Genomic DNA, 27,323 nt, shown 5'->3' on the forward strand with positions numbered 1-27,323 from the left:
CAAACTGACTGAGTCAGGGAAAGAAACTATGGTCCAACAGGGACATAATGTGTTCTTGTTGTTCTTTTATCTCCCCGTCGGGAGAATCCAGTGCTCTCTTTGATATTCGTCCCACATGTTCTTCAGATGAGCACAAGAGTGGACTCGAGTGTGTTTGAGAGCCCTCTGTGATTGTCTGTTCTGCTTTGTCTGACCCACGATCCCCCATGTGTATACACAGACATACACACACACACACACACACACACACACGCTATCTCCTTTTTCTCTCTCTCTATCTATCGCTCTCGATTGATTGCTGTAATCAAACAGCGGGCTGTAGCCAGGTCGTATGAGAGTGCCGTGCTATTTTCCACTTCTCCGACCCATGCTGGGTGGAATACTCCCAGGAAAGAAAAGGTAAACTGTGAAAATGATTAGGCCTTGCTGTGTCTTTATGTATTTTATTGCATAATGCAGTGTTCTTTTTTTCTTTGAAAGAAACAAGGTATTCCTTCCTGGCACGAGGAGATACAAGTGACAGTAAGTGCAGGCAGGTTAATCGGCTGGCAGAGAGACGAGCTGGCAGACAGGCAACAGATAGGAAGTCAGAGCAGACGAGGTGCTTCACAGCAGACCCAGACAAAGGCTGCATTCAACCTGCAGAACTTCAGGCTCAGGTTTGACTTAAGCTTATGGATGATGCTTTTGGAAGACTGTTTGTGCATGGTCTATGACGCAACACATATCTAATTCGAAGAGCCAAGTAAACAAGACTTGAGTCAAAAGAACAAAACTTCACACATCAGTTGTTGTACTCTTCTCACGTGATGGTGTGTGCCATGAGTGAGTTTCCTACCCACCTGTTTTTGCCCATAAAACATCAACACTGTGTTGGTGTATCAGTAAAGGGAAACCTGAAGTAAAAATAATAGTAGCCGATGGCAACCCCATGTTACATGCTGTACAGACAGCAGAAAAAAGCTGCAGTAATTAATAAAGTTAACAGAACAGGAAGCAACAATGACATGCCTGATCTACTGTATATAGAGTAACAAAGGAATTACATGTGGCGTTTTTTTTGTTTTGTAATCTTGTGGCTACATCTTGTGGTGCCCTCTTTTGAACGCTGAAGCAAACCCACACTGACTTGCATAGTCTTTTGGTAACTTTTGTAAAAAGTATTTTCTTTTGAATAAACCGCAAGACAAAGAATTTCTTTTAAGGACTATATTTGCTGAAAGCTTTTTTATGGTTTGTCTTTGTTTTTGCCAACGGGGCTGCAAACAAGCTGAATGCACAATATCTGACGTATTATATCACCTTATAAAGTTGTTATGGCAAACTTGTTAGCAAACAGTTGCCTACCGACACATCCAGCAGATACAGAAATAACGTCAGTGTTTGTGTACGTTTGGAGTCATGTGTCTGGGCATCTGATAAATAAGTCCAACAGTTGCTTCCCTTTAGCTCTGTTTTGTTTTTCCACCAACTCCTGAGAGAAATATCTGGCTCTTTAGCTTCTAAATGCTCCGTTATGTTCACCAGCTAATCACTATGGTTGTCAGTCTGTCCTTTGGTGCTGGGCAGGTAGCGTACAGTGGGTTTATCAGAGCTTATTTTCCCTGAAAACAACTTCCAGGAAACAAGGTCGAGGACAAAAAGAAGCAGGATGAAAATGATGGGGGAAAGGAGGTTATAACTCTCTCTGGGTTTGACACAATAAGCAACACTTTTCACTTTAGATGTAACCATCTGACCCAAATTATTACCAAAGGGTTAAATGTATATTGGTGCAGCTTTAGTGTCTTACAGAACTGCAGTATCTCTGTATGATATTATATACCACATACTGGATTTGAAACGCAACAACTTAAAAAATGAATATACATTGGAGCACTTTCAGTTGCACTGTGAGTGTAGCCAAACAGACAGGCTAATAGATAAACAAATGGAAATGGAGACAGCCAGCCAAGACAAAAGACAGACACACAGACAGACAGACAGACAGACAGGATTCTTTTTAGTATAGTCAGACAACTGCATAGACTTAAGTCATATAATATACCACCAAAGGAGAAATATGCAGCTTTTTAAATGTGTATGTGTGTGTTTGTGTGAATATTTTTAGATTTTTAGTTTGCTGGCTAACATATTTCCCCTGTGTCCTTCTCACAAAGTGGTGGTTGTTTGATCTTGTGAAATGATTATAGGAATCTGCGTGTTTGTCAGCATGTTGGTGTGTGCAAACAAGGACAGAGAGAGCTGCAGCAGCAGTTGAAGGGAGAGGCAGAGCAAGAAGAGTGCGATTGAGGCGCCGAACAGTCAGAAAACAAAGAAATGAGACAACAGAAGACCCCATAAGGACATGACGAGAGATGAGCTAGTGAGAGATAATAAAGGAAGAAAAGAGGGATGAGAGAGAGCAGAGACAAAAAGTATGAGTCAGAGCAGAACTGAGAAAACAAGAAAGAAAGAGGGAGATGGAGGAGTGAGAGAAATGTGTGTGCGTGTGTGTGTGTGTGTGTGTGTGAGACTGAGTGGAGGCAAGATTAGGGAGGCAATATCAGGCTGTCCATCAATGTCACAGCGCTTGTGTCCTCTGTAAGCCATTTCATCCATCAGCCTGGAAGGCCTAGCTGTGTGTAGACGCCAGTCCCCGCCTGTTTACCTATTCTACATCGTGACACTCAAATCCCTTTCTCTAATACCTGATCTAGATTAGGGCTTTTTGAATCACACTACTGATGCTATTACTGATAAAGTATTGAAAACACTCCCCAAATCCAAAATTAGAATACTTTGGAATATGAGAAACGAAATGTGTAGAATGTTGTAGGACGACAACAGCTTGGAGCTATTTCCTTACAAACAACAGTTTATTCATCCACATCCGCATCTCAAGCTCTCACGCAGGTTCAGCTTGGGTTGGTGAGGTTTTGGGTTTGGTCTCTGCATATGCACAATGGTACCAAACCTGGCAACCTCACTTTTAATGACAAGTCACTGCACCTGTCTGCCAAGAAATACCTCCAACGCATAACTCCCCCTAAAACCATATATTGTATGTTTTCTTTCTGTAGGAGCTGGACAAAAAAGATACATCATTAATTAATGAGTTTTTTTGAGACCCCTATAGGGTCAGCCCTATAAACGCTGAAAATGAAGACCAGGATGTAAAAGGTAACCTTCTTTATTCCTCTATTTCATGATACACACATTTGGATGTATCACCTCATTTTTGTGACCATCCCACAAAGTAGAATGAAGATCATAGAAAATACAATACAATATTTAAAGCAGAAAGAGCAGTGTACATGCCACCCAGCTGAACATTTATCCTCTGTTAAGTTTTGACAAGGTGATTAGAGCTCAATTAACACAAGCTTTTAATGACTGAACATCACATTCGGTCAGCATGTTCTTAACACTGATGCTAATAAAAAAATCTGAAGTGCTTCTGCTGCAGAAATCCCCCTGTGCACCGCTGTCTAAAAGTGACATTGCTTTGAAAGTGGAGTAAGGGCTTTTGTAGGTTACAAGTGCTACAGAGTGAGTCTGTGCTGATCCAGCTGCTGTGATTAACCCCACCCTCCAGCCCCCTTACATACAGAAGCACTGGCTCAGTATCAGTATAATGATATCTGTTTCCATGCTCAATATGTAAATATCTTCTCTCCGCAAGTTTTGACAGAGAGCCTGTCGAGCACAAGGCGAGACTAAGGGGCCCTTCGAGGCCGTTTTGTATGCTGTATTTTAATTGGTCTGGAGAACAGTAAGAGCTTTTCAGGAAAATTCACAGATTACCAGGCTGAAACTCAGAAAATGTCCTAATTAAAAGACAACATGCAAGCAGGAGTTTCAGCAGCCTGTTCCAAATAAAGGAGCTACTATTCTTAGCTCCCAGAGATATTATGTAAGGTTCAAATGTAATTCTGGTAGTAAGAAAAAAGGCAATACCTTAACATTGCATAAATCTGTTCATTTTACAGTCCTCGTAGTGCTCTATCAAGATCTCTCTGTCTGTTTAACTTGCTGTTATGAAAGCGTAGAGCCATGTACATTTGTTCACCTCTGGCAGTTTGTTTTCTCAGCATATGGAGTACAATCTGTAATGATGGATTGGTGCTGTTTCTTGCCGGGAGATTGATTGACAAAAATCTCATGTTAAGTAAATGGGGAGCGGAAAAACTAAATTGTGTTTCTCATTCAGAGGTCGGAGCAGCTCTAGTTTGTCCACCTCTATATATTTTCATGTTATATCAGGATTTTAAACGACAGGTTTTGGGATTTAATTTAAACAAAGGTAACCCAAGTGTATATTATGTTCGTCTATCATGTTTTCTCTCAACAGTTACAGACCACAAACTGTTGTCACAAAATGTCGAATCTGTTGACATTGACCATAGAATAGAAGTATTTTTATAAACTTTATAAATTTCCCCCTCACTCTCATCCATCATCTATTGCTTTTTTTTTGTTTACTGGTATTTGGCCGACCATGACAGAGCTTTATGAAGTTCTGCCCTGTGCTAGAAATCACTGATTGTCACCATTTTCTGGCTCCGCTTAGCAGAATAATCTGGTGGGACCGCTCCCTGCAGGCTTCAAATAAGATTTTCAACCCTACATAATTCTCCCCGGGGAATTTATTCATTTTGCTCTGCTCTGTATGCACGCACATATTCGAGAAGCTCAGACGTGACAATGGTCCAAGAAGTGTGGTCTATTCGCACAGCTTGGAATGAAGGTGCCTTTATTCAAATGGTGTAAATCGCTGCATTGCAAAGAAAGACAGACAAATGTTTACCCACTGCGAAATGCTACTCCGAGAGCGGTTTTATTTTCCTCTAAATGAATGGCTGATGATGGCGATGATGTTGATGATGATGATGTTACTCGTTTGCTTATTATAGACTGAAAAGAGGGATGAGCAGAAAGTGGAAATGGAGAGCAACTCTGAAACCAGCACATTTTCTTTTTGTTCCTCTCGCTCTCTCTCTCTCTCTCTCTCTGTCAGTTTCTCTCTCTCTCTCTCTCTCTCTCTCTCTCGCTCTCTCTCTCTCTGTCAGTTTCTCTCTCTCTCTCTCGCTCTCTCTCTCTCTGTCAGTTTCTCTCTCTCTCTCTCGCTCTCTCTCTCTCTGTCAGTTTCTCTCTCTCTCTCTCGCTCTCTCTCTCTGTCTCTCTCTCTCTCTCTCTCTCTCTCTCTCTCTCTCTCTCTCTCTCTGTCAGTTTCTCTCTCTCTCTCCATCTCTGGTGGCTAAAACATTGATAGAAACCTCCTCGTTTTGGTCAATATGCATGTGCTATTTGACCCCTCTCCCTCTTTTCCAGTCGCCTCTTCTCTCCATTTCTCAAGAATGATGTTCCCTCCATTTACATCTGTCATCAAAGTTCATTAAAGGACTCTTCGTCAAACTGGCCGCACTATGTCATGCAGTGACACACAGTGAATAATGCATCATTTTAGACCGGTGGGGGCTGGTGGGGGTAAATTAGTGGCATTGATTGAGAACCAGGTTTCTATTGATTACGTCTCAGCTGATGGAGCATGGAGAGACATTTTGCAAACCTTGCTCGCTGTTTCACAGAGTGTGTATGAAATACGAAAAGAAGATGAAGAATAGAACAACGGGGCAGTAATAAAGACAAATTAAAGAGGTGTTCATTTCACCACCGTGTTGAGATTGAAAGGCTGTTGCCTTGGATACCGTGAATTTAAACAGAAGGGGTGATCGAGAGAGCAAAATGGGCCGAGACTGAGAAATAGGCAGAGAGAAATAGAGAAAGAGAGAGAAACAGCAGGACACATCGTTTAGCATCATGCCTCTTATCGATTCCACCCTGTCATTGCTCAGGTAATGGCCGAGACTACCTACCAATTAGAAGATTAGGGATGTGGTATATCTCACACGGACAGCTGGACGGCTGGAGAGTGGAGAGGCAGAGGGAGAGTTGTTTGGAATCGAGGCCAGTAAGAGTCCTCAAAATCCAATCCAACATGAAAAGCAACATATGGTTAACAGAGCATAACAGTAAAAGAGAAAGATGGGAGTGATTCAGAGAGATTTCATTCCCTGTATTGTCCCGCTGAGTCACAAGTACTGCTGAAGGGAGCTGACATCTGGCCCATGAAATCCTTCAAGCGCACATGCAAACACAGCACAACACCGGCCTCCTGCAGTTAACATTCACGCTGCAATTTGTTGATGATCCCTAGCAAGCTTCAAATTTCTCTCCTCCACATAAAGAAAGCTTATAAACACATAGAAATGGCTGCACGGATAGTTTTTCATCAATGAATACAGAACAGGGTTAAAACAGAAACAATAATCCAGAATGCATTTACAATGATGTTATGACTGGCACAATACATTAGTGATGGGAAGTTCGGCTCTTTTCAGAGAGCCGGCTCTTTTGGCTCAGCTCCCAAAGAAGAGCCGGCTCTTTCAACTCCTGAACGGCTCTTAATTTAGGATTTTTTGTAGGCCTTTTACCATAACTTTGCAAAAATTAATGGTTTGTGTGTTGAAAGCCCTTTAATGTTCAGTGTTTTTATGAGAAGCCTTATAATTGCCTAATTTTGTGCATTTATTCTGTTACAAAACCATTCTTTTGTTTAATATTTTAATCAAACATTTTATTGCACAAATTAACAACAAAACTGCAAATAAATCCACAGAACAGAACCAAACTCAACCAAACAGTATTATAACAGCCTTATAAGACAGTGTCTAACTTGCAGTGGAGCGCCCCCCTCTCTGTTTTCACATAATGGTATGATCCTATATCCTCACATCTGATTGGCCGCGATGCTGACCAATCAAAACAAAGTTCTGCCTTGAGCAGAGCTCAGGTTGAGCACTGAGGTAAGCAGCGAAAGGAAAAAAACTGGGAGGCTCTTCTGATTCACTACAAAGCATCGGCTCGCAGAGCCGCATCTTTTGCGCATGACACATCACTACAATACATAGACATTTTGAATTTGTTTGTGTTGATCCAAAAAAGTTACTCTAAATGTGTTGCAAATTACACAAACACAACCCCTAAATAAGACATGTTGGATGGCTATAGAGATACAGCCTTACAGGTAATGTGAAGGTTGACTTGCATAATAAGTTAGGGAATGCTATCATTAGCAGTAATAGGCCTGTTTCACCGCAGACATTTTGAATTGTTACAGTTGGAAAATCACAGGTATTACTAATAACATTAATGATGGCTCTGTTCTATTCAAGTGTCCCAATAAGCTATGACTGTAGCAGTCAAGCTTTCATTCGAATGTAATGCAAATTTTTACCAAATTTACAGAAAATGGGCAAAAGAAAATGCATTGAGACATATTTGACATATTGTTGTACAAATATTAGGAGCTGGGAGCATCGAGATAAACAGTGGTGCCATTAAACCATAGCAAAGAAGAGAGCCAGTCAAACCTCACATGAGCAAAAACGATATGGAAATGTGATGGAAATGAACATTTATGTTTTATTTCATGTAACAATCTGAGGAACGTTACATTCTCCTTGTCGTCCCACACAGTGCGCTTCAGTGGATGTTTAAGTCACATGCTTCACGTCATGATTTATTTATTTATTTATTTGTTTCCGTTACACACTTTGTTGCTTCTATTGATACACCAACTTTTCCTGTCAAGTTTTTTTATGGGCTAATTGAAAATAACACATAAAAACAGGTGGATGGAAAAGCACCTGTAGTGTGACAGTGAGCCAGCGTGCACAAAGCAGGACCCTGAAACTGAGGCAGCTAAATGGAATTTTGTCTTCGTTAATTTCATTATTTACACCTGTGTTTTTCCTGCTGTGACATGTCAAAATGTCCTCTGCGAAAAAGGCCTGTATTTCAGCCAATGTCACTGTTCAGCTGTTTTGCTCGTCTGCCGCCCCGAGAGCATGTTGCTGCTGCCAGGGGTCGTATGATATACTGTGAATGCTTTATCTCCTGGTGGCGAGGAGAGGAATACAAACCCTCCTACTGTGCTGTGGGCTCATCATGGGACAATTTCTGTATGTTATTGAACAGTAAGCGTTAACAAACTGGCAAAAAAAAGCCTAACTGTGTGTATACTGTATCTGCATGCCAGAAATAACTGGTTTTATCTATACATTTATATGCATTAGCATATACATTACATGTGTGTCGTTTCACACTGCAGATCTGGTTGGATGACACATGACTGGAAGCTGCATGAGTAGCTCTGAGGCATAAAATACCTCTGTGCAGCTTTTTTCTCAGTCGCAGATGTTTAGACAGTTCTGTTTTTCAATTATTTTGCTTGAAACCTGTTTCAATATAAAAAAAATATTATTCCAATTAAAATTTGAGAAGCACCGGTGACTTACATAACTAACAACAATTGGGTATTTGATAGTATGTTAAATTATGTTTTAGTGAGTCTTCTTGCTCAACATATCGACTCAAGTATGACATATATTCCATGTAACCATGTTAAAACAAATCAATAATTGACATTCAAATCCCTAAAATAAATAGAAGTAAAACATCTTAAAACATATTTCAACTATGGTGAGTGTTTCCTTTTGCAGTACATTAAATAGAATTGCACATGACATTTCTACAGTATCTTTTAGCTAATACATCTGAAAGTGAATGACAGAGATTATATGTGAGGGAGAGCAGATGATGATGTGGGTTGGATTTAATCTTTGACATAGTGAGCAAGTGGTCCTGTACACTCATGCGCCAGCTTGACGAGCCAAAATAACTCCATGTCATAAATTAGAAATGTGATTACTTTTTTTCCCTCAGTATGAAGGAAAGCAGGTATTTGCTTACTTAGTTGACTTCCTCGCCAGCTGTGACAGTCTTGGATGTATGTGTGGTCATTTGTCTCTTTTTTCAGTCACCAATGCCACTTTGGGGGGGGGGGGGGGTTAGTTTTTTTTACTGCATCATTCATAAGTTGTGTGTCCTGTGTGTGTGTGTGTGTGTAAGGGTTCCTGCCTATTAAAAAAGCATTAATCACACATTGTGATGGGTGTATGGGGTAGAAACTGAGACACACCATATGGAGCTCTGTCAGTGAGCTGTAGAAGAGCTAAATGTAGGGTGTCGGAAAGCAGCCTGCTCCCAGTATATGCACACACACACACATACGTACACATCGAGTATGTACACACTCATGCTCACCAGCTGTGTGAAAAGACAAGTGGCTTAATGACACTTCGCCTGAGATCAACTCTGGAGACGCTCTAAAAGTTACAATGAGCCAAAGCTGTTGTAGGTAATGACCCAACTCGCACGCGCACACACACACACACACACACACACACACACACACACACACACACACAGACATACAGATGTATACGTATGCACACCCATGAACACACATAAAAACACATGAAATTAATTACCTAAACTGACAAAATAACAACATTGCCACAAACACTGGGATTTCAATTAGCTCATTTGGCTTTTGCAGTAAAGAAAAGTTGTGACACTATCAAATGCTTTTTTTTCATCTGTCTAAACTTATTTCTTCCATGACGCTCGGTCCTGACACATCACTTTACTGCCAATTACCTTTGCACTCTGTCATGCTCTAAGGCTCTCTCTCGCCCCCTGCTATGGGTCAGCATGTATGAATGTGCGTAGGCAAGAGAGAGCGAAACAGCGTGTGTGTGTGTTCACGTGCATACTTGTACGAGAACATTAGTGATTTTGTGTCTGTGTGCTTGGTAGCTGTGCCCCACTTCCTCCATCTACCCATCATGCACAGTCCCTAATGAGGCCCCTGGGAAGCTGTCCAGAGCTTGTGGTTCTCCAAAACTGCTCCTGTTCCAAATCTATTTCAAAGCTGTTGTCTTCAAGGCTGCGCAGCCTTTGAACTGTCATGGTTGGTAACCAGCAGTCCAGCTTTGTCATTGTCCTTGCTGACATTATCACCATCAGATTTGGCCTATATACCCGGATGGTCTTTGAAATAATGTTGTACGCCCATTTGTTCACAATTTGCACAAACTGACAGACTGCCCAGACAGCTGACACTCACACACAAAACTGCTCACAGCCACTTGCATGATGTGGATTTTGCTTGCCGACGCTGTTTCTCTTTCATTTTTCCCTCATTTCTCTCCTGTTTGTCTGTCATCATGAGCGGCACTAGAGGAGAATCAGTGGTGACAAAACAGAGCGACCACACAGAGAGAAAAATAATGTCTAACAAAATGTCTGCAAACGGGCAACACAATGGATGACTGGCAGGGAAGCGGAAAGAAATGAGAAATGAGAAAATGAAAGAGAAAGAGGCTGAAAATGTGGACAGAATGAGAACCAGAGAGCATCAACATGTACAGATTTACAGTAGGCTATGTTAAAGAATGTCACTTCCCCTCAGGGAATATCCTTTTCCTTTTGGTTCACCAACCACGCTTTTTCTTGCACATCCTGTCCTGTGCTGTTGTCTTTGAATCCTCCCTGCTGGGAGTACTCCAGGTAAAATGGGACAACTGCGCTGAGCCATTTAGAGATGATGCTCCAGACTGAGGCACTTAACATGGAGTAGATGCTTAGAGTGGAGTGTAAAGAGGGAAAAGCAGTTCTCAAGTTCACGTAGTGTTTTGTTTTCGCAGAGTTCATGCGGATGAGATGTTAAACTCTCATAAGCATGCACTCTCACAGCCACCTGCATGGAGAGAAAGCATTAGAGAGAGAGAGAGATTCACAATACCAAAAGATGGTGTAATGGTAAAGCCCTGCCTAAACGCCTAAATTGAAAATTATCCTTGCTGGCCTCAGACCAAATCTCTCCGGAGCTCATCGCATCTGTTTCCTCTCTCGGCTCTTCCTCTCAATAAAGAAAAACAATTCTGGACCATGTGGCCGCCCCGCTTAATAAGAGTAAAACAGATCGAGTAAAAAAGAAAGCGTGATGGAATCAGAGATAAGGAGGCCAAGTACAGAGAGTCCTGCCAGGACGTGAGAGGATTTAACACCATGATAAGGTTGTATTGATCAGACGCCTTTCAGTCTGTATACCTTTCAGAGCCAACAACAGCCTTTCTTAATCTTTTGATTCCTCTACTTTTCAGTCAATCCTTTCATCACTGCAACCATCCACCCTGGACATCCGCATTGATTCTGTCTGAATCCAGAATTGCTCGTGTTTGTTGTAAACTCACATTTGGTCCTTGAATTTTGTGACACACACTTACAAGTGTGGTACAAGTGTCTTTGCAATTCGTTTTCTGAACGGATTATTTTCTGTTATATTTCAGATGCCTAGATCGTTCCTGACAGTCCACCACTCCTCACAGTCGCCTCAGTCATGCACACGCAGGCCTCCAGGTCACAAAATGGACAACACATTCGCTGCCCAAGCACTTCAGACGTCTGGCTGCAGACTCTTCAGGGTGAAATCAGTGCCAGTCCCATGATTTGTTAAATTCAAGTGGTCACATGGGGCTGTGGTTGAATGTCCATGAACCTCTGTAGAGCTGTATCGAACGAAACTCTACAATAGCACTTATATAACAATAGTACATATAAATATGCCAGGTTTTCAGAGAGGTATTTAATATTTTGCATCATTCTTACAAGTCAAAACACATGTTTGACCAGTTAGATTGCCTGTCTGAAACTATCCTTATCATTATCCATTACTTCAATATGTAAATACACACTTTTCAGGTCTGTAACTGATGACAGTGAGTCATAAGTTGTAGTGAAAATGCTTTTCAGCACACGGGGGGAAAAAATAAAAAATTCTGCATGTGTTAATACTCCAAATGACCACTTTATTCCACCTCCTTGTAGCTACAAACAGCTCAGCCATGCAGTGTTGAGAGTTTCACGGACAAGATGTGTGACTTAATTAACTGAACATGGTATTATCATTACCGCTCAGAAACAGCCAGCCTCCTGGGATTTTCCTGCGCCACAGTGTCTTTAGCCTCCTGAGAATGACAGTAAACAAACACATCAGCAGTCGGTGGCAGTCTTGTGGATGAAAACGTCTCCAGAATGAGAAATGTGAGAAGTGGATTCTTGTTGAACATGCACACTTGAATCTAAGCCTTAAAAAATTCTGGAGCGCTTGCAGGCAAAAGAGGGTCTTATCTGCTACTGAGTAGGTGTAACTGATACATGGGCCATACAGAGCACAGAATGAATGTTTTATAAGTTGAGGTGGCTTAGTGCTGTTTGTCGCTGAAGTCTTGCATCACATGCACAGACTATACCAATACTATACCACCCAAAAAGGCTGTCACATCCCTTACTGCTGCATCACAAGCGCCATCATCAGTTTTCATCGAGGATAAAGCGAGAAAGGACAGTTAGGCTTACTTATATCTGATCAAAGAAAGAGAACGAGTGACTTGGACAGATGTCGAGAAAAAGAACTAAAAAGTGAGACTGAGACTTAAGAAAGAAAATGAGACAGACAGAGAAAAGTCTGTAAAGGCACTCCATTATGTTGGCAGAAAGGGGTGAGAGGGGTCAGAAGACAGATTGGGGAGACAAAGAGTGGAGATTGATTGAGAACGGATGAAACAAGAGGATGGAAACTGAGCAAAAATGAGACTGATAGTGACCAGAGGGGAAAGAGAAAGGAAGAGAAAATGAGAGGGCTCGATGTCGCTAATGATGAAAATAATTAATAAAGTCATCTTTTAAAGGATGAGAAATGGATGGCCGTTATTGCAAATGATGATAATGGTGGATTTAACATGAAATGAAGTGCCATTTAACCTCGGATTCCAGGGTCGTCCAGATATAAGTGCAACCATCACAGAGTCGGCATAGTGTCAGGATTACTACCGTCATGAGGAAACATTCAGTAATCTGTAAGCAATTACATTTTGAATGTAACCTTCCAAACCTTGTGTGTGTGTGTGTGTGTGTGTGTGTGTGTGTGTGTGCGCAACAGATGGATAATGAGTGAACGTGTGTGACAGAGGGACAGAGATAGTGGCTGGTGAGCGCTCTGCTGGGCAGCGATAATGCTCGTGCAATTGTTTGCCGATTACAGCCTGTTTGTTGGTGCTGACTTCATAGATAATTCATCACTGGACACTGTGCCAGAGCATCTCCGTTTGTCAGGAGCGATATGCATGTATGTAACTGTATACATAACTGTTGTGTGTACACATGTCTTCACGCAAAAACACAGCATGTAAGCTCCTAAACTTCATTGTTTTGTCTTTACATTTTTAACACCCAACTACAGAATGGGGGCATTGGTCTGATTTTTTTTTGCCGATGAAACATACTTACACCAAAGTGTTGTAAATTTGGATAAAAAGGCCTTTCAGAAGTTGCCATTTTTTCCTCTCATTAACCTGTACACCATCTGCCCCTCGACTTTTTGTTTTATTTATTGTAAACGCAGCACTCTGCTGTATGTGTGGTCTGTTTTTCCTTCTACCGCTGGCTGCATGGTGCCAACATTTTCTGCTGCTTCAGGCTGCCCGCTCGGTTGCTTTCAGATTAAAAAACACTCTATTTATCTCACTGTAAAGAATCACCTGGTCATAGGCTCCCATTAACCAACAGGGGGCACAGTTACATTCACATGTGAATATTTGAAATCAGTACAAATGGAACTGGCCAAACCAAATTGTATAAATTAAATCTTCATCTGCAGGTAAAGTGCTGCTATCACTGCTATTTATAGATTTTTTTTTTACTATTTTACACATAAGTAACATTGATTGTTTGCTGTCCCAGTTTATGAACATACAAATGCACTGTATATATAGAGCAATCAATATGAAAGAAGAGATGGGTAGAAGGATGATTAATCAATGGATGAGTCAAAGGTAAAGTAGTAATGGAGAAATAATAGATGTGGATCTGTGGATTGATGGATGGCTGTGAATGTGATCTGGAGATAATACAATAGACCCCCAAAACTAACAATGAAGGAGTAATACTGTTGACAGTCAACGTATGGTTGGTTCATGTAATAAGCATATATTATCAATAGCAATAATAACATGTACGTTAAAGAGTTACTGGCTGTGACATCACTCCGTGTGACCTTTATGGGTTGTGAATGACCAAAAAATTGATAAGCATGAAGCTGAAGAAAGAAATTGCACAGTTTCTACTTTGATTTTCTTCTTCTCTAACATTTATTATATAAGCAGGCTAATTAAAAGAAAATGTTAACAGTAACAGTGTGAGCACTGATGGCCTGGCGTTCAGCATGAGCAGTGCGAGACAGACCAGAGTTGATGGTTTTTCTCAGAGAATGATCATTAATTTGCATCATGATGAATGTTTAAGGGAGCAGTCTGGATATGGTGGTTTGGAAGTGATAATTCGCACAAGTATTTTTAATGAATGCTAACAGCGGCTGTTGCCTTTGGAAAAAAAATGGAAACTTTTTGAACATTTGGAGAGGAGGCTTGATTAGTAATCAGTAGGATTGGTCTTCAAGAGGAAAGTTTCATTGTGCCTGCATCAGCACAGCTACTCTGTAGTGTTTCAAACATAGCAACTCCCTTTTGTTACAATTAGTTTTAGTGCATCTGAGGACAGGGCACTGCTGGTCTATGGCAGACATTAATTGGTCAATTTCCTTCATCAACTATCTAGAACTTCCCACCATATACTAGAAAATGACCAACTCTCTTTCAATATCTCTTTTTTCTTGCTGCGTCTTTGCATCATTCTGTTCTCCACCTCCTCTACTACTACTTATAGTTCCTTGTACACATTCAACTTGAAATGAGAATAAAAGTGAGTGCCAGTGGTATCACATTTGTTCTCGGAAGTTGTGCCAATTTGCCAAAGTGCCGCGGGTAATCTCCGAGGAAAAAGCCTGCCAGAGAGCTTCTGTAACATATGGTGAGTCATACATGCATTGGCATGTGTTATATACATTTTTAGACATACTGTTTTAGATTACTGTGGCTTTATAATAGACACAGTAAGCTTTACAGTACAGACTCTTGGGGAGGAAGAGTGCAGGAAATCAATAGAACGAAACGATAGAAAGAGGGTAAAAATGGAAACCCCTGTCACCGCGTAGTGTCACTCTCTGAAGCAAAATGTAACACCTGCTTTTTGGGAAGAGCGGCATTTTCTCTCAGCAGACTCACAAAACAAAACAAGCGTGAATGCAGAAACACACTCACCGCAAGGCATACGGTCCTTAAATACAGGGGGTGAGAAAATGCAGGCATAAAAGAAGTGGCTGGTTTCAAGAAGCTGAACAGTCAAGCACATCATTTCACGCTGCCTTGCCAGGGACTAATTATGCTGCATCAAGAGAAAGACAGGGAGAAGAAGAGAGAGGGAAGGGGGGAGGGATAAGAAATACTTAATTCTTGTTATCTGTTATGCCAACCTTGCAAATATAGCTCGAACCAACAATCTGCTTAGGAATACACGCCTCTTGCATTCTGAATATGCTGAATTTTCATTTGACAGCTGACATCTTTGTCCAGAACTCATTCCTAGGGCCAGGGACAGTTTAATCAATATCTGATCAACCGAGCTTCCTCCCACAGCTGAAAGCCAGACAGCTGAGATGTATAAATGCGAGCTTCTGCAGGTTCAGACTTCTGACTTGACCAGCATCTGTCATGATGAAGTGTCCTTGGGCAAGGCGCTGAATCACTGCCAACTTTAGTTGTTGCTCTTTCGACCTCTAAATGGAGGAGGGCATCTGAAAGGAAAAAACACAACACATTATCACATTTTATTACGTTTATCCTGTGATGACATCAGGTTGTGCCTCAGGGCTGGGAGCTGCTCCGCTAACAATGAAAAGAAGCCTGACTTTATGGACCCAAAGAGCATTTGTCTGAGCTTTTGAACTAAAATAAAACCCATTTTATTGCAGTGATATCAGCCCTGAACCAGAAAATAGACTCATATGCCCAGAAAATCACACAGGGTACAGCCAGCGTCTCATTCTCCCTCTTTTCTGATTGATTCTCTATGGTGCTACACATCGGTCTGATGCTCAAGGGAGGAAAAAACTCTTTCTTTCTGTCTATCACTTTGTTTTCGTTAGGGTAGACTGAACAGTCAGTCATATAATCTCAACTTTCTTTGGGATTATAGTAATAGTAGATGAGGCTTGAACTCCAATAGTAATTCACTTTTAAATTGTAGTATGGTAATCAATCAAAGCTGCTAGTCTTCAGCTTGTGAAATACAGTATAAACTGTGTGTATGATTTAAGGCTTATGTAGTATAGATGCTGAGGCTTATTCAGAAAGGCTTGTAGCTTATATTTTATCCTTGAGTATTAAGTTGTTATGGCACCCTGTTATGAAGACCTTATGTACTACAGTCACATCCATTCTCATCCAGTAAACAGTGTCTCTGAAATGAGAAAAAAATATACAGCATTATTGATATGAAGCATCCAAACCAGGTCTTAAAACTTGGGTAAACTTGGGTATTGAAAACATTTAGATACATGTTGTATATTGATATAATAGCTCTGGACAGGTTGCTATTTGTACAGACTATAAACATTTATGTACAAACATAGACATTTGGGCCAGCTGACAGTTAGGCACGGACATTAAGGCTGGCATTTTGTCTTATGGTCCAGTGCCTGATAAAGGTTAATGTTAGGCCAGAGTCATAGATGTTGAAAGGGAAATAACTGATACATTTATTTACAAAATCCTCAAAAGCTAACATTTGGTTTGTGCACATAACTGGGTAATGTTGAGTGACATCACATTGCAATTTTTCCAGCTACAGATGGCATTAATTGTAGACATATTGGTTGCAAAGTTTACAATCATCTCAAACACGACCAGGTTACGGAGTCCTTCCCTGAGACTCACAAGGGCCTTTGTCATTCTTTGATGCTTCTTCCATTTTGCACCAGTGTTCAACTTTTATACCGACATATACAGACATCCGCCACAACAGAGTAGCGGATGTAGCCAGAGTTTGACTCACTCAAGTGAAATGTACTTTTATGAAACAAGTCTCTGGGCGTTTCAGAAGGTTTTATTCAAAATGCTATTGAATAGACGTAGATGAGAAGGGACAGGTTGAGGGGAGGTGGACATGGACATGAAAAAAAGTAAATTGCAGCACTTTATAAGCTTTGATGGTATGTAACAAGTGTCTGAGTGCATATAATTCCTTCATTATTTTGCTTAAATCAGATGATAATCACTGTCAAAACAAATGCTTTTTCATTTACAGCTGTTCCTGGTGTTTTCCGTCCATATTGTCAGATCTCCAAGCTAATTTGCATTATTTCCTGAAATTATTAATGATCTTGTGTGTTTTCTGTTCAGTCCAAATTCAACTGTACCACTGCATTAGAAAGGCTGGGGAGTAGTGCTGCAAATATGAATAACAGAAAACTAGAGAGAGTGGAGAGTGACTAAACAGAAACCTCAATCTGAGCAAGAAAGACAGAAGAAGACTGGAGAGACAGGAAGACGCGAAGAGAAGGGGTGGGGAGCGAGACACAGTGGCAGAGAGATGCAGATGCGGAGTTGAGGTGGGACTCAGACAAAAACTGACAGAGAGGGAGCGATAGATAGAAGAGGTTTATTTGCTTTTGTTGTGCCAACATCATTTATCTCCGGTGAACAGCCTCCCAGTGCTGAGAGGCTGCATGACAGAAATCAATCAGAGGGCAATCGTCCATGCTCTTCCACTGATGCGCTAACCCATCGATACGGGCATTAGGAGAGGGATGGTATAAGGGAGAGATGCATGGGCAGAGACAGAGAAAAGGGTGAAAAGTGCAGACAGAGAGTATAGATGGTATAAGAGAAGAAAGTAAATAATAAAAGAGGAGAAGAGAAAGGAACTCTTGTCCCCAAAATGAATGTTGTGCATGTGTTTATCTATTCATTCAAGTGTCAGTCAAAAGTCCTTTCATGTTTGTATGACCACAAAATACTCAGAAGATAATTATTCATTTTTCCCAGAATGACCGAACATATTGTGATGTCTGCTTGGACTCACCATGCAATATATTGGGAACAAAAGAGTTGAATCATGCTGCATGAGTTATTTGAAGACTTTTCAAAGTAATTTTATGTGCCTTTCGGATCTCTGCTCTCTTTGATTTTTACAAACTTCTGTGGAGTTTCATCTCAAATGGGGATGGCAGAATATAATAGCATGAAAGACGCACTGAGTCATTGACTTGCTAATGTTCTCAGTCAGTGCTTACCACCAGAATGTATACTGATGTTGACAAGATTTCCAAATGAAATTGTGATGTTTAGGTTGATAGATAGTATGTTTAGAGTTAGGTCAGTTCTGCCAATCCTAGAAAAGGATGCACAATTTGTATTCTTAGTCTGATAGTCTGAAATCAGGGTGATAGCACCACTTAGCAAATTTCACAGGTATACTGAGTGTGATGTCAGCCAACATGGTAACAGCCGACAAAATAACATGAAATGTATTCATTTTGAGGCATATAGTGTCAGTGTTTTGTTTTGGAATACATAAGTCTGCATTATAAATATTGACACAGAATGAAACTGTCTACATGAATATATTAGATAACATGTTATTCACGTTAGCTGCTCCTTCAAGGAAATGAAAGAAGCTTTGAATAATAGCTGAAATGATAGATGAAAGATGGATGATAGATATGGATAGAAAATTAGGCTTGCACTGAATGTGTGTGTGTGTGATTTTTTCTGTGTGCATTGTATGTTTGTGTGTGTGTGTGTGTGTGTGTCTGTGTGTGAGTGTGTTTATTCTATTTCATTGTGAGTTCAGTGTGAGTCAGCCAGGTCTTTTTACTGGCCAGTGCTAACACAAGTTGTGGAGGTCCCTGCTGAGATCAATACATCAGAGCCTGGAGCACCTGTCAGGAAGCATTGTGTGTGAGTGTGTGTGCGTGTGTGTTTGTGTGTACGTAATAGCATGTGACAGTCATTAGACATCAGTCAGACCTCCTGCCCACCTCCCTGGAAGAGAAACAACATGAGATCACATGAATCAACTGCTGCACATACAGTGTAACGCAACACACACAAGACACACACAAAGGGCGGGTGTGTGTGTGCTGAGTGATGCTGGCCAGAGGCACGGCCGACAGTCTGACACCTCTGATGACATGAATGGGAACCCCACCTGACATCAGCCTCCCTTTCTCTGCCCAACGGCATACAGATAATAGTTCCAAGGCCAATGTCACTTGCACACTGAGGGATGACCACAGGCGTGCACACACACACTGCACACCTCACACACTCACACACACACACGCTGCACACTTCACACACTCACACACACACACACACACACACACACACACACACGCTGCACACTTCACACACTCACACACTCACACACACACACACACACACACACAGGCACCACACTAGAACATGTATGGTGTATGTGGAGGGAAGGGGGCTAGTGAAGTGCGCCTACATCAGGCTCTCACACATGTTACATGCATGTGCAATTACACACACACACACACACACACTCAGCCCTGGAGGAAAGCATGACCTTACTCTCACATGAGAGCACAGGATGCCACATACAGTAGGCCTACATATACAATAGATAACATTTACACACACACTGATATATGTGCAGAAAGACTAAAGAGCACAGAAACACACACAATAAATTCTTTCAAAACTTTTCATGTACATAGTGGCTTTTTTTTTTTCTTAATATGCGATGTGAGCATACAGTAGAAGAAACACAAGTCACAAGCACATTGTAAATGTAGTCTACATGCTCTAACAAAGTCCTGGAGAAAAATATTTTATGACCGTATGTGAGACTGAATCACTTGTTAAGACTGAGTCCTTGTTTATAGGGTGCTAGGGTACTATAGGTTTGCTGGTTTTTGCCTGCCTCAAATTTGCACAGATAAAAACAATCTCACCCTGGAGCATCTCAGTAAAACCAAAGTCGTTTCTGTTGGTCCCTGGGTAAGTGCCTTGCTCAAGACTCAAGGGAAGCACTCCTGATTCACTTTCTTGCCCAATTTTATCCTGAGGGTCCGAGTTTGAACCCTGCCTTCTTACCATAAGCCCACTTCTCTACCTCTAGGCTGCTGTTTTTGCATTAAACAGTGCTGGAGATCTACTGGCTCCAACGCACAGTAGTTAGCTGTACAGTCTAGTTTGAATAGATCACTCGTAGTTACTAGTCTCTGAAGTTGTTTGATGTCATCACAAGACATGTTTAGCTGTTTAGCAGTACTCTTGTTACTGTGGTTTATCAGCACACATGTTGTTTTCCGGCTTGTTGGTATTTTAATTCATTTGATAAATTAACTAATATATTATTAATTGAGGTTATATTAGCAAGAGAAAGCTGGGCCATTTAGTGGTTGAAAGAAGTTGTAAAAACTCTGCCTTAAGAAGTGCACAGTACCATGAATCTGGCCTGGAAGCATCTGTGCTGTTCAAAAAAACGCAGCGATACAAGAGTGAGAGTGAGAATTGTGAAAAATCATTCAATGAAGTGTGTTAAGTGTTTTTCTGTCCTGTCAGTGGATCCTTTCTATCATTTACTAAATAATTTGTTAATTTCCCCTTACAAATCATTTTGTCCCAACATGTACGAATGTGACAAAGATAACAGGTTTTCAGAGAGATATCTAATATTTTGCATCATTCTTACAAGTAAAAACACATGTTTGACCAGTTAGATTGCTTGGATGAAACTATCATTATAATTATCACATTATCATTACTTCAACACGTCAATACACAGTGGCATCTTTTTCACAGATAGTTGAATTAGAAATGAAATTAAACTATTAGTTTCTAAGTTACTAAAACTAGTAATTTTACAATAAATAAATTCTAGAAAATCGTACATCTCTCATTTTATTATATTTTAGCTTTGTGTTGACTGAACAAAATTTCATCATTTAAATGTTAAAAGCTGCCATAAGTCACAAGAAATAACATTAGAATTCAGTTTCTTGCCACAGTAACTGCACCTCCTCCATACCCCCTGTAATTTATTCTACAATCTTTCCCAAAATACTGACATGCACGTGGGCGTGATTGACAGGAAGTGGGGACGCCCTCTCCCCAAGACATCTCCTGACTGGTATGAACAATGAACCTCGGGTTATTTTTTGAGTGAGTGGATCATTCAGAAGAGTCGCCTACCTGTCACAGAGAGACACTGTCAAAATTCTTGGCATTTAGAGTGCTAAAATACCTCATCTATGACAATGACTAGACAGGAAATTGGTTTTTAATAATCATGTATGCTCTTTTCATAAAAGGAAATTCGGCTTTGTTTGAGTCAGAACACGTGCAAGGTCTGTACATACATGCTACCTGTTATGGCATGGCCACCAACATATTGTGTCAAACCACAGACTTAGAACTACAATATATGGACAACATATATGCCCCAGTAAGTGGATTTCTCAGGCTTGATGCAGTGATATTCATCATAGTTCCTGCAGTTTTAATGACCTCAGGTGCAGAAGAACAAGCAAACTTTCAATTAAAAATGTCCGCCTAGACTGATGGATGTGGGCGTCCTTTGGGCCGCTCAGTAACAAGATGCATCATTCCTCCCCACTATAATTAGAATCAAACAGTTTGTGTGGCAACAATAGCCTTTAGATTGACACCTTGACCTTTAATTATGGCTCCTCCATCAGTGTAAATCTGGAAGCTCCAGAGCACACTGCCAAAATGCATCACTCATCTATGGTTAGGCAAAATTGGACTCGTGGTGTCTGAGATATCAAGTTTGAAGCAAATATTTAGAGCCTTAATTGTTGATCGGACGTACAGGAGAAAATAGTGCAGAGTTTTTTGCAAAATCAAATTAGTGGTGTTATGGACACAGCCTGAACTTTAGGGCCCTTGCATTGGACCGGGATCGATTTATTGGACAGTTTCCTTTGTGGTTTCTTATAACGGAGAGGAGTCACTATGTGATGCAGAAAGAAATGTACATTACCTTAAGTAACTTCAGTGATTTTGCTGGCAGGAGCAATAACGAAAGATAGAAATTAGTTAAAGCAGACAGAAAATGAAAGAAAAAAAAAACCTAAGTAAACATAATATAAACAGTGGTTTAATTTTCACCTCAGTTAGGAAGACATTATAACCATACAGTGTAAATACCAATGAGAAAATGCAGGTCTACACACTTACACTTTTTTTTCACTTCAATTAGCAGAGGAAATTGGTTTTACTACCAACATGCCTCGATGTGCTACGAAGCATCAACACTACACTCTGATATATCCTTTTGGGAATGTAATTACAGTATCACTGTGTAGATGAGGGTAGAAACACCACTCAATGACTTATTTTACAAATATCAGTTATCAGGGCTTGGATTTTAAAGTCCCTGTAAGTGGTGTCCTCAATTGAATTATTTACCAGCCAATTTGTCATGAAGCTAAAGATTTGACAGGAAATCCAACTGGACAAAAATGATAAATCAGATCCCCCCCCTGGTTGTCTTTAGTTTTAGTGAGGCTAATAGCCATTCCCAGTACCTGTAAATTAAAGCAGCACGTCACTGCCAAGGCTTACAGTATGAAGAGCTGTATGGAGGTGGATATAATTACTAAAGTTTAATCAGACTGTCATATATCAAATGTACAGATGACAGGCCGCACACACACACACACATAACAAGGCCCTTGAAGACATTTGTCACAGCAGCTTTACTTGTCTCATCGTGTTAATTTTATTTGGACAGGCAGATTGGTTACCGGCAGATTTAACAATTCACCACAGTCTGGGGCCATTTTTCAAAACACCAATTACGAGTCTGCGTCTCATCGATCAGAGGGCTACCTATTCACTCAGTGACACAAATTAACTCATGTGTTCCTAAACAAAGGTTGGGAAGAGACGCACGCGCCTATCATGGGGTTACGTTCTGTAGCTTGAAACAGTACAACGAATACATCTTTCTAACTGAGGCTGATACATTTCTAATCTAGTGTGCGTGCCTTCAGATTTCACTGCTATAGCATGATAGTGTATTGTCTGAAGCCAGTATATGTGTGCATAGAAGTGTGTTTGTGCATGTGAAAGCTGTAAATGCCAGTGGTAATTAAAGAGATCCTGCTGCTTTGGTTGACATTGCTGTCACTGCCTCTGATGGGTGATTTATTTCACATACAGTAGGCAGCCGTGTATGCATATGTGTGTGTGAGCATGTATTACTCATATTGTGGGGACATGAATTTGTTTACACAGTCACATTGTGGGGACTTGCCTTCCTTTTGGGGACAAATGCTAAATCCCCATCAGGTAAATCATTACATTTTAGGGTGAAGAATTAGTTTAAGGTTAAGGTAAGGTTAGGATAAGGGTTAGGTTTAGGCTAGTAGTGGTTATGGTTAGGGTGTAAGTCAATGTAATGTCCTCTGAAGTGATGGAAACACAACTGTGTGTGTGTTTAGTACTGTACTGAATGTTAGTTATTCTGCAGTTTATACTAACAGTGGGAGTCAGTGTCAAAGCAGTCCAAGAAATATTTCTTCTATTTATACTCATTTACTCACATAAATGTAGTTAAGATATGTGGTAGCTGTTGAGTGGTACTCGGAGAAATGAATATTGTTTGGATGAATTGATTTCTGTTCTGCTGTCTCGCTATAAACAAGCCGAACATATTACTGAGGACAAAGGGAAGTAAAAGCAGGGGGGCATTTATTTTAAGCAGCCTTATTTATAGTCTTGTACTATCTCGTTTGAAGCAAAATGCTCAGCAGCACATGAAAAGAAACGATGGTGCTATTGAACTTGGTGCGGAAGCCTGTTCTTGTGTGTGTGTGTGTGTGCGCGGTACTGTCGATGGTGAGGGGCGGGGCTCGAAATCAAATCAAAGAGGGAGGGGGGGTGTTGCATGTGTGTGCTTGCCTCAAGGGTTTTGATCTTTCTCCTCACTAAACAGAGGAGTCCATCAGCAACAGATACCCCTTCAATTATTCAGGAGGTTAGCATGAAAAATAAATGGCTGCTTCCTGCAGTGAAAGGTGTGGTGCTGCTCTGGTTCCTCTGAGTCTTTCAGCCTACTGTACACTCACACAGAGGTTAGGCTGGGCAATTGATTCCTTTCAGCCATGATTGCGGATCACTGCTTTTGTCTCGTTATTGGTCGAGACCACAGCTACTGGGCAGCTGCCTCAACCTCATCAATACTGAGATACTCTGCTACTTTTCTGACACAAATTCCTCCTCTGTGTAAGCTCCAGGTCAGGTGAAAACAGCTGTCGCAAATCTACTGATTGTGTGTTTGAGAGAAAAGCAGTTCAATAGAAACTCTCCTCTGACCTGTACCACTTCAATTCCAAGCGTAGCATAGAATTTGAAAACATTTTAGAGGGGGATGGAAAACACTCAAAGAAAGAAAAGGTTGCAAAGTCTGTTTTTCTAAATACTGCTTACCGAATTCAGCTTGTAAGCACTGATTTTCAAGAGACATCTAAAGGTCTAAACATTTTTAGATGTCTAGATTACTTAAGACTACTTCAACTGAAACTATGACATTTAAATTATGAAATGTAGTTAGGACCTACAATACATTGAAATATAGTAATTTGAATGCTGCTGAAACAATATGTCTCTTGACCTGCAAATCACAACATCAATGCTTACTGCATAGTTTTCATTTAAGTTTAAGTTTCAGTTGAATCACAACATCGATTATTGGTCAAACACAATTTCTCCAATCATTTTGATTTGAAAGTGGTTTTCAGTGCTTGATCTTACCATGGATGTATTGTTCCTGGGTTTTTATTGCCCTTGCTAAGAACTGCAGTTAGAGACTAATAAGTTGGCTGGTGAACAGGAATACGAGCAGCCTTCAGAGAATTCAAGCTGCACATACAGTATTTGTACAGTTTGCTGCATTGTGTGTCTGTATCAATATTGCTACTGTTTCTTCTTGCGGAATTAAAGATCTTTGCAAAGTTGAGAATTCTTCTACTTGTACTGCAGTCGTTCCTCTTTCATTAAGCTCAAATACTATTGCCTTCAGTGTTTTACTGTAAATTCATTTACAGCTTGTAAATCTGTTGTGTTTACAAGTGGTTTAAGCTCTTCCCACTGTTTCATGTGACAGCATGGATCTACGAGCGTAGTTCTCTGAACAATACAAGCTTGTCACACAGTCAGCCAGCTCACTTCCTGGAAGCAAGCCAGTTGTCCCTGATGCCATGTCACTTTGTTCTAGGTGATAGCCATTGGGCATTAGCTTACTTTTCTTCTTTGTCTGTCTTCAGTGCTTCTTACTTTGCCTTTCTTCTCCTGTCTGACTAATTTGTGGCTCTCTTTGTGTCATTGTCTCGTTTTTCTCTTCATGATGATCAGCCCTGAAAGAAAGAAAGAAAAAAATAGCTCTGCATTGACTCTAATGTCAGCTCCCTCTCTGGTTCTATCTCTTTCCAGGCGGTCCATCACGCTGGTCCTCCCCTCCATGTGACTGCTGCTGCAAGAACCACAAGGGCGATGGCGAGGGCGAGAGCGGCACCTCCTTCAACGAGCTCTCCACCTCCAGCTCTGAGAGTCAGTCAGAAGCAAGCTCTCCCCAGGGAACAGTCATCTGCGGCCCGGTCAGCCGCCAGTCACACCCCCACGCCAACGTCCAAACCCTGGACAGGCCGCCGAAAAAGGGCCCCATCGCCATGCTCCAGCAGTCCGAACAGCGGCGAAAGAGTGACTTGCTGCGCACGCTTACGGCTAGCTCCCGCGATACCAGCACCTGCAAGAAAAGGCCGGCGAAGGAGAAGCCGACGGTCGAGGAGGAGCTGGAAAAGTGCATTCAAGACTTCCGCAAGATCAAGATCCCAGAGAGGTTCCCCGAGAGGAAGTACATGTGGCAGGCCGACCTGCTGAGAAAGTACCGCCTCTGAGCCAGGAAACAGGACAGAGGGAGCAGACACACGAGGCCAAGGATCAGTTTACATGTTTTTTGATCTTGACTTTTGCAACAAAAGGGAGATAACACTAAACTCATTTGAATCCAGTTTCCGGGGTAAACTGCACCTTCATGCCAGTTGGTTGAAAGTCTTCACAGAAGCTAGCAAGAAGCATTAAAACCAGACTGTTCCCTTATTGACATATGTAGTACGTATGTGTGTGTATGTAGTTTAGGCCTACTGTATGTACTGTAAGTATGTGCCGTACCTTGCTGAATGCTTCAGAGCTTTTAATCATTTATCCCTGAGGACCAATCCAAGTGGGCGAAAGACATCCTCTATGAACCCATCAACCAACCGAAGGCTGCCTAATGGCTACACTGGGGGTTACTGAGGGTTACTGGACTGCACACACTGTCATCCGTCATCATTTCACTGAAAAACCACAAAGACAAACACTGATTTAGTATGTGAATGTGTGTGTTTGTGTGTGTGTGTGTGTGTTCGCACCCAGGTGGCCTAGAGGTCACAGATAAATCTGCATCAGGACCCATTAATAATTCATGCTGTCCCGACAGTGCTCTCACTATAAATACGCTCAGAGCTCTGTGCTGCCAGGGTGGCGTAAACAGTTAGGTTGATTACTTTACTTTTAGGCAGGAGGAGGTACAATTTCATTAGCACCACCATTCATTTTCTCCTTGTATTATCAGTTATATTGCCAACGTACCCCAAGTGAATCAAACTGCCCTGCATTGCATTGATTTTTGCCATGTTGGCTAGATACCCAGGTTACTGTGTGAAGGATAAGTGAAAGAGTGAAGGAAGAAAAGTCCTGATTTAACACACCTATACACACACACACTTTTCCATTTACTGTACATAAGAGGCGTTTTGACCAGAACACTCATAAACATTCATTTTATCACACGTGACGTCATTTAAACCAAGCTCAATATGACACCTACAATACATACATACAGAATGGGACAGGATTGCTACACAGACTAACCCCGTCAACACAGATGGATGCTTTCAACCCTGACTGTTGACACGGTGATCAATAGTTATTGATGATACAGTTCGGTGATAGAGCTGATAGATGTGGTTCTTGTTTACAGTTATTAATGAAGCCCTTGGGTTACTGACAAAGACAAGCTGTTCATGTATTTAGTGAAAATTAGCCATTATTCATGTATTAATTTATGTACTGTTGGCTCTGTCAGAGTGGATGGGATATATTGTGATGTAGTTACAGAAACCAAGATGGCAGACAGCTGTTTTAAAAGAGCACAATTCAAGAGCACAATTTAAGTTCCCTAGTAGGATGATTGTTATTTATTTGCGGCTCTTGCTGGATGACATTTTACTGACAGATTTAATTAGAAATGATTTCAGGGTGCAAATTAAATTATTGACCGGCGTAAATGGCAAAAGCACACAAACAGTCAGTGGTGTTGTAAACATAAAACATTTCTTTTTAGATTTATGATGGTAAAGATTATAAATGCCATTC

At 41.0% G+C, this 27,323-nt stretch overlaps 1 protein-coding gene across 1 annotated transcript in view; it reads left to right on the plus strand.

Annotated features, from left to right (window-relative positions):
- kctd16b (potassium channel tetramerization domain containing 16b) overlaps positions 1-25,801 on the plus strand; it is a 75,694-nt gene extending 49,893 nt beyond the window's left edge. Inside the window, exon 2 of the mRNA XM_070917632.1 lies at positions 25,338-25,801. Coding sequence (XP_070773733.1) covers positions 25,338-25,801 — 464 coding nt within the window. The remainder of the gene's footprint in view (positions 1-25,337) is intronic.
- The last annotated feature ends 1,522 nt before the right edge of the window (positions 25,802-27,323 follow it).

Source organism: Enoplosus armatus, chromosome 13, assembly GCF_043641665.1.
Source record: "Enoplosus armatus isolate fEnoArm2 chromosome 13, fEnoArm2.hap1, whole genome shotgun sequence".
In the NCBI taxonomy this organism is placed as follows: Eukaryota; Metazoa; Chordata; class Actinopteri; order Centrarchiformes; family Enoplosidae; genus Enoplosus; species Enoplosus armatus.